The sequence below is a fragment of the Triticum urartu genome, chromosome 2A (assembly GCF_056163025.1).
Source record: "Triticum urartu cultivar PI428250 chromosome 2A, HENAU_Tu73, whole genome shotgun sequence".
NCBI lineage: Eukaryota > Viridiplantae > Streptophyta > Magnoliopsida > Poales > Poaceae > Triticum > Triticum urartu.
Window position 1 is genome coordinate 31,937,930 of NC_141874.1, and position 16,464 is coordinate 31,954,393.

The 16,464-nt window shown below is 48.9% G+C and overlaps 2 protein-coding genes across 2 annotated transcripts; both read right to left on the reverse strand.

The window, feature by feature from the left end:
- Nucleotides 1-461: 461 nt before the first annotated feature.
- On the reverse strand, nucleotides 462-1,695 carry LOC147983238 (putative ubiquitin-conjugating enzyme E2 23). Its single transcript, XM_087540675.1, has 2 exons — nucleotides 592-1,695; nucleotides 462-494 (listed from the first exon to the last, which is right to left on the reverse strand). Exons 1-2 carry the CDS (start codon nucleotides 1,693-1,695, stop codon nucleotides 462-464), a joined length of 1,137 nt encoding a protein of 378 aa, XP_087396801.1.
- Nucleotides 1,696-11,640: 9,945 nt separating this feature from the next.
- LOC147983239 (B3 domain-containing protein Os03g0212300-like) lies at nucleotides 11,641-12,201 on the reverse strand. Its single transcript, XM_087540676.1, has 3 exons — nucleotides 12,097-12,201; nucleotides 11,722-12,011; nucleotides 11,641-11,644 (listed from the first exon to the last, which is right to left on the reverse strand). Exons 1-3 carry the CDS (start codon nucleotides 12,199-12,201, stop codon nucleotides 11,641-11,643), a joined length of 399 nt encoding a protein of 132 aa, XP_087396802.1.
- Nucleotides 12,202-16,464: the final 4,263 nt, after the last annotated feature.

Consider the following 16,464-nt stretch of genomic DNA (forward strand, 5'->3'; position numbering starts at 1 on the left):
CTTTTGGAACTTCTTCACGAGCAGAGCCAGATCATGGCTCAGTTCTTCAGGATCACCTAGGCTGCTACTAGAGTCTTCATCTTCGGACTCAGATACTGCCTTGGCCTTCAGTGCACGTGTTCTGCCATAGCTTGAACCATAGAGATCTCTCTTTTCAGCAAGTTGGAACTCATGAGTATTTAGCCTCTCGAGAATATCAGCGGGATCAAGTGACTTGTAATCAGCACGTTCTTGTATCATCAATGCCAGAGTGTCAAATGAGGAATCAAGCGATCTCAGCAATTTCTTCACCACCTCATGGTCAGTGATGTCAGTGGCACCAAGTGCTTGAAGCTCATTTGAGATGTCAGTGAGGCGATCGAAGGTTTGTTGAACATTTTCATTGTCGAGTCTTTTGAAGCGGTTGAAGAGATTGCGAAGAACATCAACTTGAGAGTCACGCTGAGTTGAGACTTCTTCATTCACTTTGGACAACATGTCCCAGATAAACTTCGCTGTTTCCAAAGCACTCACTCTGTCATACTGTCCTTTGCTCAGATGGCCACATATGATATTCTTCGCTTGAGAGTCGAGTTGCTTGAATCTCTTCACATCGGCAGCATTTAGAGAAGGTATGACTGAGGGGAGAAGACAAGTGGACGGCACCCCACTCTGCCTCGTGCCGTCCTGCCAGAGCACGTCGACGGTGGTGCGGGTGCTGGCGATGCTCATGGGTTGCTCGACCTCCGCCGGCTGCCTCTGCCGCGTCCGCCTACGCCCATCCAGGTGGAGGAGCTTCTGGTGGAGGTGCATCGTGTTCTCCTTTTTCGGTGCTTGTTCTTGTGTGTCTCGAAGGAAGCAGCGATCCCCGACGCCCCAGTAGCAATCGTAGGCGGAGCAGAAGAAGGTCAAATCGGCAGGATCCTGGTAGGCGGGAGGAGCGGACTCCTGGACTAGCCGCGGGTCGGTGCCGTGGTGCGCAGAGGCGATCCAGTGGACGAGAGCTCCCATGATGTGAACCTTGGCGATGGTGCCCACTTTGCGGCTGGGCTTCCAGTATCCACGAAGCCACCGACAGTACTTGAAGCCGTCCGCCGGCGAGGTGACACGCAGGCCCGGGTAGAAGCTCGATTTCATCCGGTCGTGAAAAATGCGTTTGTTTCTGGCCACGACTGGGCATAGCTTCGTCAACGGCGCGCCGCCGATGACCCTGCGGAGGGCGCCATCGTCAAACACCACGTCAAGCTCGAGGGGCACCTTGACAACCCGTCCGAGCCACGGCCCGGACACGACAAAGTCGCCGAGGCAGAGCTCTCGGACGCGCCGCAGGCATCCCGGCGCCACCCCGGTCATCATCGCCATGACCGATGGCTCCCCGTGTCCGACAAGCTTCACGAGGTCGAGCGTGGTGTTGGATTCCGTGATGACGCCGACCCGACCATGAATATCTGACGCCGACACGACGAACTGGCCACTGCGGAAGTAGCCCCTGTCTATGATGGTGATGTCGCGTGCCTCTGCGGTCTCCATTGTGCCGTCGACACGGAAAATCCTGAACGTGGCAGCTGGGAGAAGAGGTTGGCCGGTGTAGTATAGCCCCGGGAGATTGGCCACCATGCCATGGTCGCCTTTCGGCCCGACCCTCACGAGTTCACCCTCCTGTATCTGATGAATATTGGTACTAGATGCCACAGCATCCTCGGCGACGGCGTCCATTGCAGCTTGCGGTGTTTGCTTCTTCTCGCGCGCGCGGGCAGTCGGTTATTTGCTCAGAAAAGAAAAGCTCCTGCTGCCTGCCGTTTAGGTTTGACTAGATCGGAATTTCTGATGTTGATTTTGGCACGTACGCAGCTGTATATATTGGTATCTTGGCAGGCATGTTTTTCCGGGTGTTTGAGACTTTGAGTTGAGGTCGGACTGTACGTACAGACATCCGATCCGAGAGGAAGATAAGGTCGGAGCCCGGCCGGAAGTGGAAACGGACTCCCCTTGGGTTTATCTTCTCTTGTGCCTCGTCAAGTCGTGAGTGACATTTTGACGGTGTCCACACGCAGAGAAAAAAAATGTTTTGGCATATCCGCCACCACATGCATTCTTGCGTCAGCATTCATAAAAGTTGCCCATTTAATATATTTTTCTAATCCGGAAATTTTAAGAGTAAAAAGCAACCGTGGTCTATGAATTTGTGTAAAATGTGCACACTATTGGTCACAAACTATTGCAAAACCAGGTCGCACTAGCAAAATACGCATGCGATGCAATGAATCCAACATAAACTAACACTTGTGAAAAAAGTAGTGATATATACCAAAATTATGTTCCCTGCACAAGTAATTCCCCAACAGCGTGCGGGGTATCATATTAGATTAGTAGTCCCTCTTTTCATATTTCTTGTGTTCAAGTTTGAACTAGAACCACGACAAGAATTATAGAATGGAGGGAGTACGTGGAACATAAATCTGTACATTGTACTGTATTGATACATTGAGTTAATAGAGCCTACTACCCGAAAAAAAATTAATAGTGCCTACTGGATGGGGTGTACGAAATAAGATATAAGATAGTATGTCTACCCTACTTGCATGTATACAAATATACATAGTGCTCCCTCCCCTCCCGCGACGCTCTTGTGAGCACCGAGGGGTGGGGGGACCCTAGCACCGGCCCGGGGCCCTCCTCCTCACGCCTCCCTCCCCTCGCCGCCGAACCGACGTGCTGGTGGACTCAGCCCTGCCAGCGCGGGAGGCGGCAGGGTGTTCCTCCTTCCCCCGCCCGGGCCAACGGATGCGGGTTCCAAGATCGAGCGGCAGCGACAGCAGGGTAGGGGGGGGCGTGAAGGGCTGAGGTGTGGTGGGGCGCGGAGGGCTCCAGCGGTGCTGGCCCTGTCGGTGTGCGGCCAGATCTGGGCCGTGGTGCGGGCCGGGAGCGACGCGAGCTGCGGGCGTCCCGTCGGGGGCGGAGGCGTGGCGGCGGTGGCAGGTGGGCGGGCTGCACGGTTTCTAGGCGTCCCGTCGGCTGGATGGCGGCGACAACGCGGTTGGACTCCCCGGTAAGCTTCCTCGGGGGTTGGTGGCGGTCCTGACGGGCCCTCCTTGTCGGTAGATGGGGCTTTGTCGGTGGCCTTGGGTGGCTCTGCACTAGATGCCGAGGTAGGGCGGCCCGGGGGTGTGTCTGGGGGGAGAGATTTGGCTGGAGGGATGGGCGGCGCCGACGTGCTCGGGCCCCCGTCACCAGCACAGGGTGTGCCGGTCTAGATGCGTCTGCTCCCCCACCTCCGCCTTTCCCTGGACGCGTTCAGGCGGCTGTAGCATCGGCGATCTTCAAGGCGGTACACATTCTGCGGTTTGCCGGTCTAGGGTGTCCCTTGGTCCAAAGCTGATCCTTTTGGATGATCTTGGGGGTGTCTGTATGTTGGGCGGCGGCCCATGCGACGAGAGGCGTGGCGTTCGTGGGCGGAACCTACGTCTCGGGTGTGGGCGGGCAACCATGCCCTTGTGTGAAGGAAATATGCCCTAGAGGCAATAATAAAGTTATTATTTATTTCCTTATATCATGATAAATGTTTATTATTCATGCTAGAATTGTATTAAGCGGAAACATAATACATGTGTGAATACATAGACAAACAGAGTGTCAGTAGTATGCCTCTACTTGACTAGCTCGTTAATCGAAGATGGTTATGTTTCCTAACCATAGACATGAGTTGTCATTTGATTAATGGGATCGCATCATTAGGAGAATGATGTGATTGACTTGACACATTCCGTTAGCTTAGCACCCGATCGTTTAGTATGTTGCTATAGCTTTCTTCATGACTTATACATGTTCCTATGACTATGAGATTATGCAACTCCCGTTTACCAGAGGAACACTTTGTGTGCTACCAAACGTCACAGCGTAACTGGGTGATTACAAAGGTGCTCTACAGGTGTCTCCGAAGGTACTTGTTGGGTTGGCGTATTTCGAGATTAGGATTTGTCACTCCGATTGTCAGAGAGGTATCTCTGGGCCCTCTCGGTAATGCACATCACTTAAGCCTTGCAAGCATTGCAACTAATGAGTTAGTTGTGGGATGATGTATTACAGAATGAGTAAAGAGACTTGCCGGTAACGAGATTGAACTAGGTATTAAGATACCGACGATCGAATCTCGGGCAAGTAACATATTGATGACAAAGGGAACAACGTATGTTATTATGTGGTTTGACCGATAAAGATCTTCGTAGAATATGTGGGAGCCAATATGAGCATCCAGGTTCCGCTATTGGTTATTAACCGGAGACGTGTCTCGGTCATGTCTACATAGTTCTCGAACCCGTAGGGTCCGCACGCTTAACGTTTCGATGACAGTTATATTATGAGTTTATATGTTTTGATGTGCCTAAGGTTGTTCAGAGTCCCGGATGTGATCACGGACATGACGAGGAGTCTCGAAATGGTTGTGACATAAAGATTGATATATTGGACGACTATATTCAGACACTGGAAGTGTTCCGGGTGATTTCGGAGAAAACCGGAGTGCCGGAGGGTTACCGGAACCCCCCCCCCCCGGGAGAAGTAATGGGCCTTAGTGAAGAGAGAGAGGGCTGGCCTAGGGCAGGCCGCACGCCCCTCCCCCTCTGGTCCGAATTGGACTAGGAGATGGGGGGGGGAGGGCGCCGCCCCCCTTTCCTTCTCCCTCTCCCCCTTCCTTTCCCCCTCCTAGTAGGAGTAGGAAAGAGGGGAGTCCGACTCCTACTAGGAGGAGGACTCCTCCTAGCGCGCCATAGAGGGCCGGCCGGCCTCCCCCTTGCTCCTTTATATACGGGGGCAGGGAGGCACCCCAGAGACACAACAATTGATCTGTTTGATCTTGAAGCCGTGTGCGGTGCCCCCCTCCATCATAGTCCACCTCGATAATACTGTAGCGGTGCTTAGGCGAAGCCCTGCGTCAGTAGAACATCAACATCGTCACCACGCCATCGTGCTGACGAAACTCTCCCTCAACACTCGGCTAGATCGGAGTTCGAGGGACGTCATCGGGCTGAACATGTGCTGAACTCGGAGGTGCCGTGCGTTCGGTACTTGATCGGTCGGATCGTGAAGACGTACGACTACATCAACCGCGTTGTGCTAGCGCTTCCGCTTTCGGTCTACGAGGGTACGTGGACACACTCTCCCCTCTCATTGCTATGCATCGCCATGATTTTGCGTGTGTATACATAGTGCTCCCTCCCCTCCCGCGACGCTCTTGTGAGCACCGAGGGGTGGGGGGACCCTAGCACCGGCCCGGGGCCCTCCTCCTCACGCCTCCCTCCCCTCGCCGCCGAACCGACGTGCTGGTGGACTAAGCCCTGCCAGCGCGGGAGGTGGCAGGGTGTTCCTCCTTCCCCCGCCTGGGCCAACGGATGCAGGTTCCAAGATCGAGCGGCAGCGACAGCAGGGCAGGGGGGGGGGCGTGAAGGGCTGAGGTGTGGTGGGGCGCGGTGGGCTCCAGCGGTGCTGGCCCTGTCGGTGTGCGGCCAGATCTGGGCCGTGGTGCGGGCCGGGAGCGACGCGAGCTGCGGGCGTCCCGTCGGGGGCGGAGGCGTGGCGGCGGTGGCAGGTGGGCGGGCTGCACGGTTTCTAGGCGTCCCGTCGGCTGGATGGCGGCGACAACGCGGTTGGACTCCCCGGTAAGCTTCCTCGGGGGTTGGTGGCGGTCCTGACGGGCCCTCCTTGTCGGTAGATGGGGCTTTGTCGGTGGCCTTGGGTGGCTCTGCACTAGACGCCGAGGCGGGGCGGCCGGGGGGTGTGTCTGGGGGGAGAGATTTGGCTGGAGGGATGGGCGGCGCCGACGTGCTCGGGCCCCCGTCACCAGCACAGGGTGTGCCGGTCTGGATGCGTCTGCTCCCCCACCTCCGCCTTTCCCTGGACGCGTTCAGGCGGCTGTAGCATCGGCGATCTTCAATGCGGTACACATTCTGCGGTTTGCCGGTCTAGGGTGTCCCTTGGTCCAAAGCTGATCCTTTTGGATGATCTTGGGGGTGTCTGTATGTTGGGCGGCGGCCCATGCGACGAGAGGCGTGGCGTTCGTGGGCGGAACCTACGTCTCGGGTGTGGGCGGGCAACCATGGCCTTGTGTGAAGGAAATATGCCCTAGAGGCAATAATAAAGTTATTATTTATTTCCTTATATCATGATAAATGTTTATTATTCATGCTAGAATTGTATTAAGCGGAAACATAATACATGTGTGAATACATAGACAAACAGAGTGTCACTAGTATGCCTCTACTTGACTAGATCGTTAATCGAAGATGGTTATGTTTCCTAACCATAGACATGAGTTGTCATTTGATTAACGGGATCGCATCATTAGGAGAATGATGTGATTGACTTGACACATTCTGTTAGCTTAGCACCCGATCATTTAGTATCTTGCTATTGCTTTCTTCAAGACTTATACATGTTCCTATGACTATGAGATTATGCAACTCCCGTTTACCAGAGGAACACTTTGTGTGCTACCAAACGTCACAACGTAACTGGGTGATTATAAAGGTGCTCTACAGGTGTCTCCGAAGGTACTTGTTGGGTTGGCGTATTTCGAGATTAGGATTTGTCACTCCGATTGTCAGAGAGGTATCTCTGGGCCCTCTCGGTAATGCACATCACTTAAGCCTTGCAAGCATTGCAACTAATGAGTTAGTTGCAGGATGATGTATTACAGAATGAGTAAAGAGACTTGCCGGTAACGAGATTTAACTAGGTATTAAGATACCGACGATCGAATCTCGGGCAAGTAACATACTGATGACAAAGGGAACAACGTATGTTATTATGCGGTTTGACCGATAAAGATCTTCGTAGAATATGTGGGAGCCAATATGAGCATCCAGGTTCCGCTATTGGTTATTAACCGGAGACGTGTCTCGGTCATGTCTACATAGTTCTCGAACCCGTAGGGTCCGCACGCTTAACGTTTCGATGACAGTTATATTATGAGTTTATATGTTTTTTTGTACCTAAGGTTGTTCGGAGTCCCGGATGTTATCACGGACATGACGAGGAGTCTCGAAATGGTTGAGACATAAAGATTGATATATTGGACGACTATACTCGGACACTGGAAGTGTTCCGGGTGATTTCGGAGAAAACCGGAGTGCCGGAGGGTTACCGGAACCCCCCCCCCGGGAGAAGTAATGGGCCTTAGTGAAGAGAGAGAGGGCTGGCCTAGGGCAGGCCGCACGCCCCTCCCCCTCTGGTCCGAATTGGACTAGGAGATGGGGGGGGGGGGCGCCGCCCCCCTTTCCTTCTCCCTCTCCCCCTTCCTTTCCCCCTCCTAGTAGGAGTAGGAAAGAGGGCAGTCCTACTCCTACTAGGAGGAGGACTCCTCCTAGCGTGCCATAGAGGGCCGGCCGGCCTCCCCCTTGCTCCTTTATATACGGGGGCAGGGAGGCACCCCAGAGACACAACAATTGATCTGTTTGATCTTTAAGCCGTGTGCGGTGCCCCACTCCATCATAGTCCACCTCGATAATACTGTAGCGGTGCTTAGGCGAAGCCCTACGTCGGTAGAACATCAACATCGTCACCACGCCATCGTGCTGACAAAACTCTCCCTCAACACTCGGCTAGATCGGAGTTCGAGGGACGTCATCGGGCTGAACGTGTGCTGAACTCGGAGGTGCCGTGCGTTCGGTACTTGATCGGTCGGATCGTGAAGACGTACGACTACATCAACCGCGTTGTGCTAGCGCTTCCGCTTTCGGTCTACGAGGGTACGTGGACACACTCTCCCCTCTCGTTGCTATGCATCACCATGATCTTGCGTGTGTGTAGGATTTTTTTTGAAATTACTACGTTCCCCAACAGTGGCATCCGAGCCTGGTTTTATGCGTAGATGTCATATGCACGAGTAGAACACAAGTGAGTTGTGGGCGATATAAGTCGTACTTCTTACCAGCATGTCATACTTTGGTTCGGCGGTACTGTTGGATGAAGCGGCCCGGACCGCCATTACGCGTACGCTTACGCGAGACTGGTTCTACCGACGTGCTTTGCACACAGGTGGCTGGCGTGGTCAGTTTCTCCAACTTTAGTTGAACCGAGTGTGGCTACGCCCGGTCCTTGCGAAGGTTAAAACAACATCAACTTGACAAACTATCGTTGTGGTTTTGATGCGTAGGTAAGAATGGATCTTGCTAAGCCCGTAGCAGCCACGTAAAATTTGCAACAACAAAGTAGAGGACGTCTAACTTGTTTTTGTAGGGCATGTTGTGATGTGATATGGTCAATACATGATGCTAAATTTTATTGTATGAGATGATCATGTTTTGTAACCGAGTTATCGGCAACTGGCAGGAGCCATATGGTTGTCGCTTTATTGTATGCAATGCAATCGCCCTGTAATGCTTTCCTTTATCACTAAGCAGTAGCCATAGTCGTAGAAGCATAAGATTGGCGAGACGACAACGATGCTACGATGGAGATCAAGGTGTCGCGCCGGTGACGATGGTGATCATGACGGTGCTTCGGAGATGGAGATCACAAGCACAAGATGATGATGGCCATATCATATCACTTATATTGATTGCATGTGATGTTTATCTTTTATGCATCTTATCTTGCTTTGATTGACGGTATCATTATAAGATGATCCCTCACTAAATTATCAAAGTATAAGTGTTCTCCCTGAGTATGCACCATTGCGAAAGTTCTTCGTGCTGAGACACCACGTGATGATCGGGTGTGATAGGATCTATGTTCAAATACAACGGGTGCAAAAGAGTTGCACATGCGGAATACTTAGGTTAAACTTGACGAGCCTAGCATATAATAGATATGGCCTCGGAACACGGAGACCGAAAGGTCGAGCGTGAATCATATAGTAGATATGATCAACATAGTGATGTTCACCATTGAAACTTCTCCATCTCACGTGATGATCGGACATGGTTTAGTTGATTTGGATCACATGATCACTTAGAGGATTAGAGGGATGTCTATCTAAGTGGGAGTTCTTAAGTAATATGTTTAATTGAACTTAAATTTATCATGAACTTAGTACTTGATAATATCTTGCTTGTCTATGTTTGATTATAGGTAGATGGCCCGTGCCGTTGTTACGTTGAATTTTAATGTGTTCTTTGAGAAACAAAGTTGAAAGATGATGGTAGCAATTACACGGACTGGGTCCGTAACTTGAGGATTATCATCATTGCTGCACAGAAAAATTACGTCCTGGAAGCACCGCTAGGTGCCAGGCCTGCTGCAGATGCAACTGACGATGTGAAGAACGTCTGGCAGAGCAAAGCTGATGACTACTCAATAGTTCAATGTGCCATGCTATATGGCTTAGAACCGGGACTTCAACGACGCTTTGAACGTCATGGAGCATATGAGATGTTCCAGGAGTTGAAGTTAATATTTCAAGAAAATGCCCGGATTGAGAGAAATGGAGTCTCCAATAAGTTGTATAGCTGCAAGATGGAGGAGAATAGTTCTGTCAGTGAGCATATACTCAAGATTTCTGGGTACTCCAATCACTTGATTCAACTGGGAGTTAATCTTCCGGATGATAGCGTCATTGACAGAATTCTCCAATCACTGCCACCAAGCTACAAGAGCTTCGTGATGAACTATAATATGCAAGGGATGGATAAGACGATTCCCGAGCTCTTCGCAATGCTAAAGACTGCGGAGGTAGAAATCAAGAAGGAGTATCAAGTGTTGATGGTCAATAAGACCACTAGTTTCAAGAAAAAGGGCAAAGGGAAGAAGAAGGGGAACTTCAGGAAGAACAACAAGCAAGTTGCTGCTCAGGAGAAGAAACCCAAGTCTGGACCTAAGCCTGAAACTGAGTGCTTCTACTGCAAGCAGACTGGTCACTGGAAGCGGAACTGCCCCAAGTATTTGGCGGATAAGGGGGATGGCAAGGTGAACAAAGGTATATGTGATATACATGTTATTGATGTGTACCTTACTAATGCTCGCAGTAGCACCTGGGTATTTGATACTGGTTCTGTTGCTAATATTTGCAACACGAAACAGGGGCTACGGATTAAGCGAAGATTGGCTAAGGTCGAGGTAACGATGCGCGTGGGAAATGGCACTACTAGGAAAAGGGCTACTAATGGCGCACCAGTTTTGCCTACTAATGGCGCATCACTGGTGCGCCATTAGTATCACGCCACTAGAATTTTTTACTAATGGCGCACCACTGGCGCGCCATCAGTATCTGGTATACTAATGGCGCACCAGGCAGTGCGCCACTAGTGTCTGCTATACTAATGGCGCACCACACGGTAGTGCGCCATTAGTAACAATTTTTTTAAATTTTTTTCTTAATCTCAGGTCACTATTTCACCTATGAGATATCCAACACATATATATACAACAAGCATCCATATAACAATCATAGCCAACACACAAGTTCCATCATATATACATACATAGCCAAGACACAAGTTCCATCATATATACATACATAGACAACACATAGTTCCATTGTTACATATTACAAAAGTTTCACATTGTTCATCCAACACCGTTATCCATAAATTCACAAAAGTTTCACATTGATACAAAATAAAAACACAAATGGAAAAGAAGCACTCCATCCATGCAAGCTTCCGTGAATTAAATCAAATCAGCACAATGATAAACAAGAAGTTAGAAGAAGAAAAAGAAGAAGACTAGAAGAATACTAGAAGAAGAAGAACACTAGAAGAAGAATAAGAAGAATTTTGGAAAAGAAGAAGAATAAGAAGAAGACTATAAGCTTATTATGTAAACTTGATCATTTTGTGCTAACATAAGTTATTTTGGAGCTAACCTATAGGAAACTAAGCATATAAGCTCTAAGTTAGTATATTAGAGCCAACTTAGGTAAAATGAAGCTAACCTATGTAATTTTGGAAAAGAAGAAGAATAAGAAAAAGACTATTAGCTTATTATGTAAACTTGATCATTTTGTGCTAACATAAGTTATTTTGGAGCTAACCTATAGGAAACTAAGCATATAAGCTCTAAGTTAGCATATTAGAGCCAACTTAGGTAAAATGAAGGTAACCTATAGGAAACTAAGCATATTAGAGATAACATAGGTAACTAAGTATATATATATATATATATCATTTTGGAGATCTGACATACCTGACAAAGTTCAGTTCTCATGCATTGTTCTTCTCCTTCTCCTTCCTCAGCCTGATGCGCCAAGAGCGGCGAGGCGGTGGAGGCAGTGGGATGTAGTCTTCTACCTCAATTGGCGTGGTCATGTCGCCCAGTTGTGGGATCGCCGGGGCCACCATCGGTGCGTGGTCATTGTCAGGCACCACCACCATCGCGAGGCCACCTTCAGGCACGACCATCGCTAGGTCATCCTCAGCCACCTCCTTCCCTTGCCCATGGTCAGCGACCACCATCTCTTGCCCATGGTCAGCCACCACCATCTCTTGCCCTTGGTCAGCCACCACCAGCGCTAGGTCATCCTCAGCCTGATGCCCATCGTCATCCTGCAGCTCCTCATCCCCACTCTGCTCCTCTTCTCCCGCACTCCAGTCCGGATCATCCTTCTTGTTGTCTATGCTGCTGCCAGAATCGCTGCTGCTTTCGCTACAGCCAGAATCGATGCTGCTTTCGCTACAGCCATGGTTGCTGCTGCTTTGGCTGTAGCCATTGTCGCTGCTGCTGCTCCCATTACCTATCCAAATGCAACAATGACCGTTAACAATCGATGTGAGACAAAGCCAAATGTAGAGGAATAAGAAGAGGCAGAACGTTCCAGCATCATAATCTTTAGCGTAGCGCATGCGATACATAGTCGCGTTGAACACCTTCACGATGAGCATGGTGGCGTCGTCGTCGTACCTGAAGAGAAGGAAGTACCCCAGCCGCAGGTCGTAGGCACGGTAGAACTTCTCCCACCCACGAGACAAGTACATGTGGCCCTCCTTGATCACCAACTCCACATCCCACAGCCTGCGAAACCCGCTGCCGGCCTGTCGCAGCTTCACATTATTTGGCGGATCTTCACCCAACAGCATGTTCATAAAACTGTCAGGCAGCCTCTGCAGTTTGGGACAATGAGTGATGTAGGCAAACAACAGATATCATAATGAGATGGGTGAAGGGGAGATCTCTCGTTTTATATACCTGCGTCATGGATGATACTGAAGTCCCAAGTATGATAGTGAAGAACTCGGAAGCATCCAACTCGTACTGCGGTGTCGTAGAGCGGCGGCGGCTGCTTCCCGCCATCTCTGATAAGCAGCAGAAGAGACCAATTAGTACCCTTACAACAGATCATAAAACATATGGAGTACCCTGTCTATTTCTTCCATGCTATCAAACCTAACAAACCTACTGGACAACATACAGGTATAACCGATACAACCAAACAAGGCAAGGTATTATACAGATAACATTTAGATTTCTTTACTTGAAAAGGACACACAAAATATACCATAGACCTTTCTGTAGTGGAAGCACAAAATATCAATTGACCAAAGACCTTTATGCACTAGAACCGAACAAGGAAAGGCAAGGTATTAAGACAGATGTGAACACATGAGATAAAATCTAGAGACGTGAACACAGAAGATAATAAGAACTACTTGTCATCATCACCAATATTGTGACCAGTGTGATCTTCATCATCACTATCATATTGCATCATAGTTTCATCGTGGTCATCCTCCTCCTCGCTTTCATCCAATAATTCAATATGTTGTTTGACAAGTTTTGCTGCTACAACAGGATCAAAAAAGTGTTCTAAAAAATACCGCTAACTACGCGGATGAAGATCGTTGCCCCTAAAGTGGCCTGTGTTTGCTGTACTAGTTCTCCAGTACAGCAAAGGAAACGGGCTCATGGCCCCTAACTACGCGGCACCACCGATCGTGGCGCTCGTGCCATCCCATGAGCGATCAGAGGGGGCGCCAGACTCGCTCTTGGCGCTAACTAACTCGAGCTAAACTCATTGACAGAAAACAATCTCAAACTACTACTGACGAAACTGATGAAACTGACGAAACTGAAGAAATAAACACTAGCTACTGAAGACTTGGCTTTATTCAACAGATATGACCAAACAAGGAAGAGTAGATTTCTCACATTACAATTGATAATGTAATATCAGTACATTACAATTAATAACAGTAATCAGGACACGACATCAAGATAGTCATTTACTTCAAAATATGATAGTCAATTAATAACTAAATTCATAAATATTGCTCATATCTGCGAAAGTGCCCTTCTGCTCCCACATGCAAATGCACCTAGGTTGACAGTAAATTCCCCAAAATGACCAAAAAACAATCAGAAATTTCCAAATTTTTCTGGGAGTTGTAATTTGGAGCAAATCCACTACTAGCAGCAACAAAGAGTTAAACTTTCAGCGAGCAGAGGATAAAAACATTGCACAGAGACCGCATCAATCAGACCAGCATGTACTTAAGCAGCATAGGATTTCACATAGCTTATTCATATGGGTGAAGAAAGTGGAGATGACATCTACTAGTATGACCAAGCCGAGAGGAGCACAATACATTATGCGTCTACTACTAAACAAATGAAACTGGCAAATTCAATCCAACATGCCACTCCTAGAATTTCAGATTATCACTGCGGACATAGGAAATTGTAAGCATGCATTCAAACAGAGGGGACTAAGCAAGCTCTCACATCCCCATGGACTAAGCAATTTCACTTTGGGTCAAGAATAACAGCAGGCAGATCATATTGCCAAAAAAACAGAAACATCAGCACCGTATAAACTGAGATGAGGTGAGAACAAAATTCATGTGGCCCATTTAAACAACAGTGGCCCATTTAGCCTAGAAATCCATGTGGTGAGGTGCTGAATTTTAGTTCACCTAAAGCCAAGTGTCCATTACTCCATTTACATCTAGAATTCGTCATCGGACTACTACCCGAGCATAAAAAGGCGAGTGATTGAATTTGGATCATGCGGGCAGATTTTGGATCAGAGACTTCTGAATTCTGATCGTGCACAGGCAGCCTTGAAATTGTGCATCATCAGGGATCATATCGCTGGCACGGCCTTGTGCCGCGGAAACCTCGATTTACATGAGCTCATCGTATCCCAGACCAAACATAAGCATCGGAGGTAAGCAAGAGTATGCGAGGAACTGTACCTGGGGCGGCCTGGTAGCGGACGTCAGGGTGGGGGGCAGGGGGGTGGAAGGTGTCGTACTGGTACTGGGCGGGGTCCTGGCCCCGCAGGTGCGGCGGCTCCGACGGGGGAGCGGGCTGGAGGAGGAGTGGGCCATCTTCTTCTCGCCGCCGTCGCTGACGCCGGCCTCCAGGTCCGCCGGCTCCCATGGTCGACGGACGGAGATCGGTGGGGACAGGGCGGCGGCGGCAGGGGACGGAGGGGGCGTGGGGGCGCGGGGGTCGGGGGTCGGGGCGGCGGCGGCAGGGGACGGAGGGGGCGTGGGGGCGCGGGGGCGGGGGTCGGAGCGGCGGCGGCAGGGGACAGAGGGGGCGGAGGGGGCGTGCAGGTATGGCGGCGGCGTACGGTTGGGGCGGAGGGGGCGTACGGTTAGGTCGAGTGGGGAGGAAGGGAGGAAGGGGAATAGGTGGAGTGGGGGGAAGCTTACTAATGGCGCACCCAGCAGCGGTGCGCCATTAGAATGTTTTTTTGCCAAAAAGTAAAAAAAAAAATTTACTGGCGCACTCTTTCGCCGGTGCGCCATTAGTAGTTCTAACTACTAATGGCGCACTTTGCCAGGATGCACCATTAGTATGTTTGAAAAATGAAAGAAAATTGTTTTACTAGTGGCGCATCTTTTGCCTGGTGCGCCATTAGTGTCTTCCACACTAATGGCGTATCTCCACCAGGTGCGCCATTAGTATATAGTAGTGGCGCACCACTTCTCTGGTGCGCCATTAGTGTCAATCCTATCTTTAGCCCTTTTCCTAGTAGTGTGGTTCCAAAGTTAATGTGATCGCGGTCGGCACTCTACCTCTACATCTACCTTCGGGATTAGTATTAGACCTAAATAATTGTTATTTGGTGCCAGCATTGAGCATGAACATTATATCTGGATCTTGTTTGATGCGAGACGGTTATTCATTTAAATCAGAGAATAATGGTTGTTCTATTTATATGAGTAATATCTTTTATGGTCATGCACCCTTAAAGAGTGGTCTATTTTTGATGAATCTCGATAGTAGTGATACATATATTCATAATGTTGAAGCCAAAAGATGCAGTTGATAATGATAGTGCAACTTATTTGTGGCACTGCCATTTAGGTCATATCGGTGTAAAGCGCATGAAGAAACTCCATACTGATGGACTTTTGGAACCACTTGATTATGAATCACTTGGTACTTGCGAACCGTGCCTCATGGGCAAGATGACTAAAACGCCGTTCTCCGGAACTATGGAGAGAGCAACAGATTTGTTGGAGATCATACATACAGATGTATGTGGTCCGATGAATATTGAGGCTCGTGGCGGATATCGTTATTTTCTCACCTTCACAGATGATTTAAGCAGATATGGGTATATCTACTTAATGAAGCATAAGTCTGAAACATTTGAAAAGTTCAAAGAATTTCAGAGTGAAGTTGAAAATCATCGTAACAAGGAAATAAAGTTTCTACGATCTGATCGTGGAGGAGAATATTTGAGTTACGAGTTTGGTCTACATTTAAAACAATGCGGAATAGATTCGCAACTCACGCCACCCGGAACACCACAGCGTAATGGTGTGTCCGAACGTCGTAATCGTACTTTACTAGATATCGTTTTGGGGTTATGCTTTAGAGACGGCCGCATTCACGTTAAATAGGGCACCATCGAAATTCGTTGAGACGACGCCTTATGAACTCTGGTTTGGCAAAAAACCAAAGTTGTCGTTTCTGAAAGTTTGGGGCTGCGATGTTTATGTGAAAAAGCTTCAACCTGATAAGCTCGAACCCAAATCGGAGAAATGTGTCTTCATAGGATACCCAAAGGAGACTGTTGGGTACACCTTCTATCACAGATCCGGAGGCAAGACTTTTGTTGCTAAATTCGGAGTTTTTCTAGAGAAGGAGTTTCTCTCGGAAGAAGTGAGTGGGAGGAAAGTAGAACTTAATGAGGTAACTGTACCTGCTCCCTTATTGGAAAGTAGTTCATCGCAAAAACCGGTTTCTGCGACACCTACACCAATTAATGAGGAAGTTAATGATGATGATCATGAAACTTCAGATCAAGTTGTTACTGAACCTCGTAGATCAACCAGAGTAAGATCCGCACCAGAGTGTTATGGTGATCATGTTCTGGAAGTCATGTTACTAGACCATGATGAACCTACGAACTATGAAGAAGCGATGGTGAGCCCAGATTCCGCAAAATGGCTTGAAGCCATGAAATCTGAGATGGGATCCATATATGAGAACAAAGTGTGGACTTTGGTTGACTTGCCCGATGATCGGCAAGCAATTGAGAATAAATGGATCTTCAAGAAGAAGACTAACGCTGACGGTAATGTTACTGTCTATAAA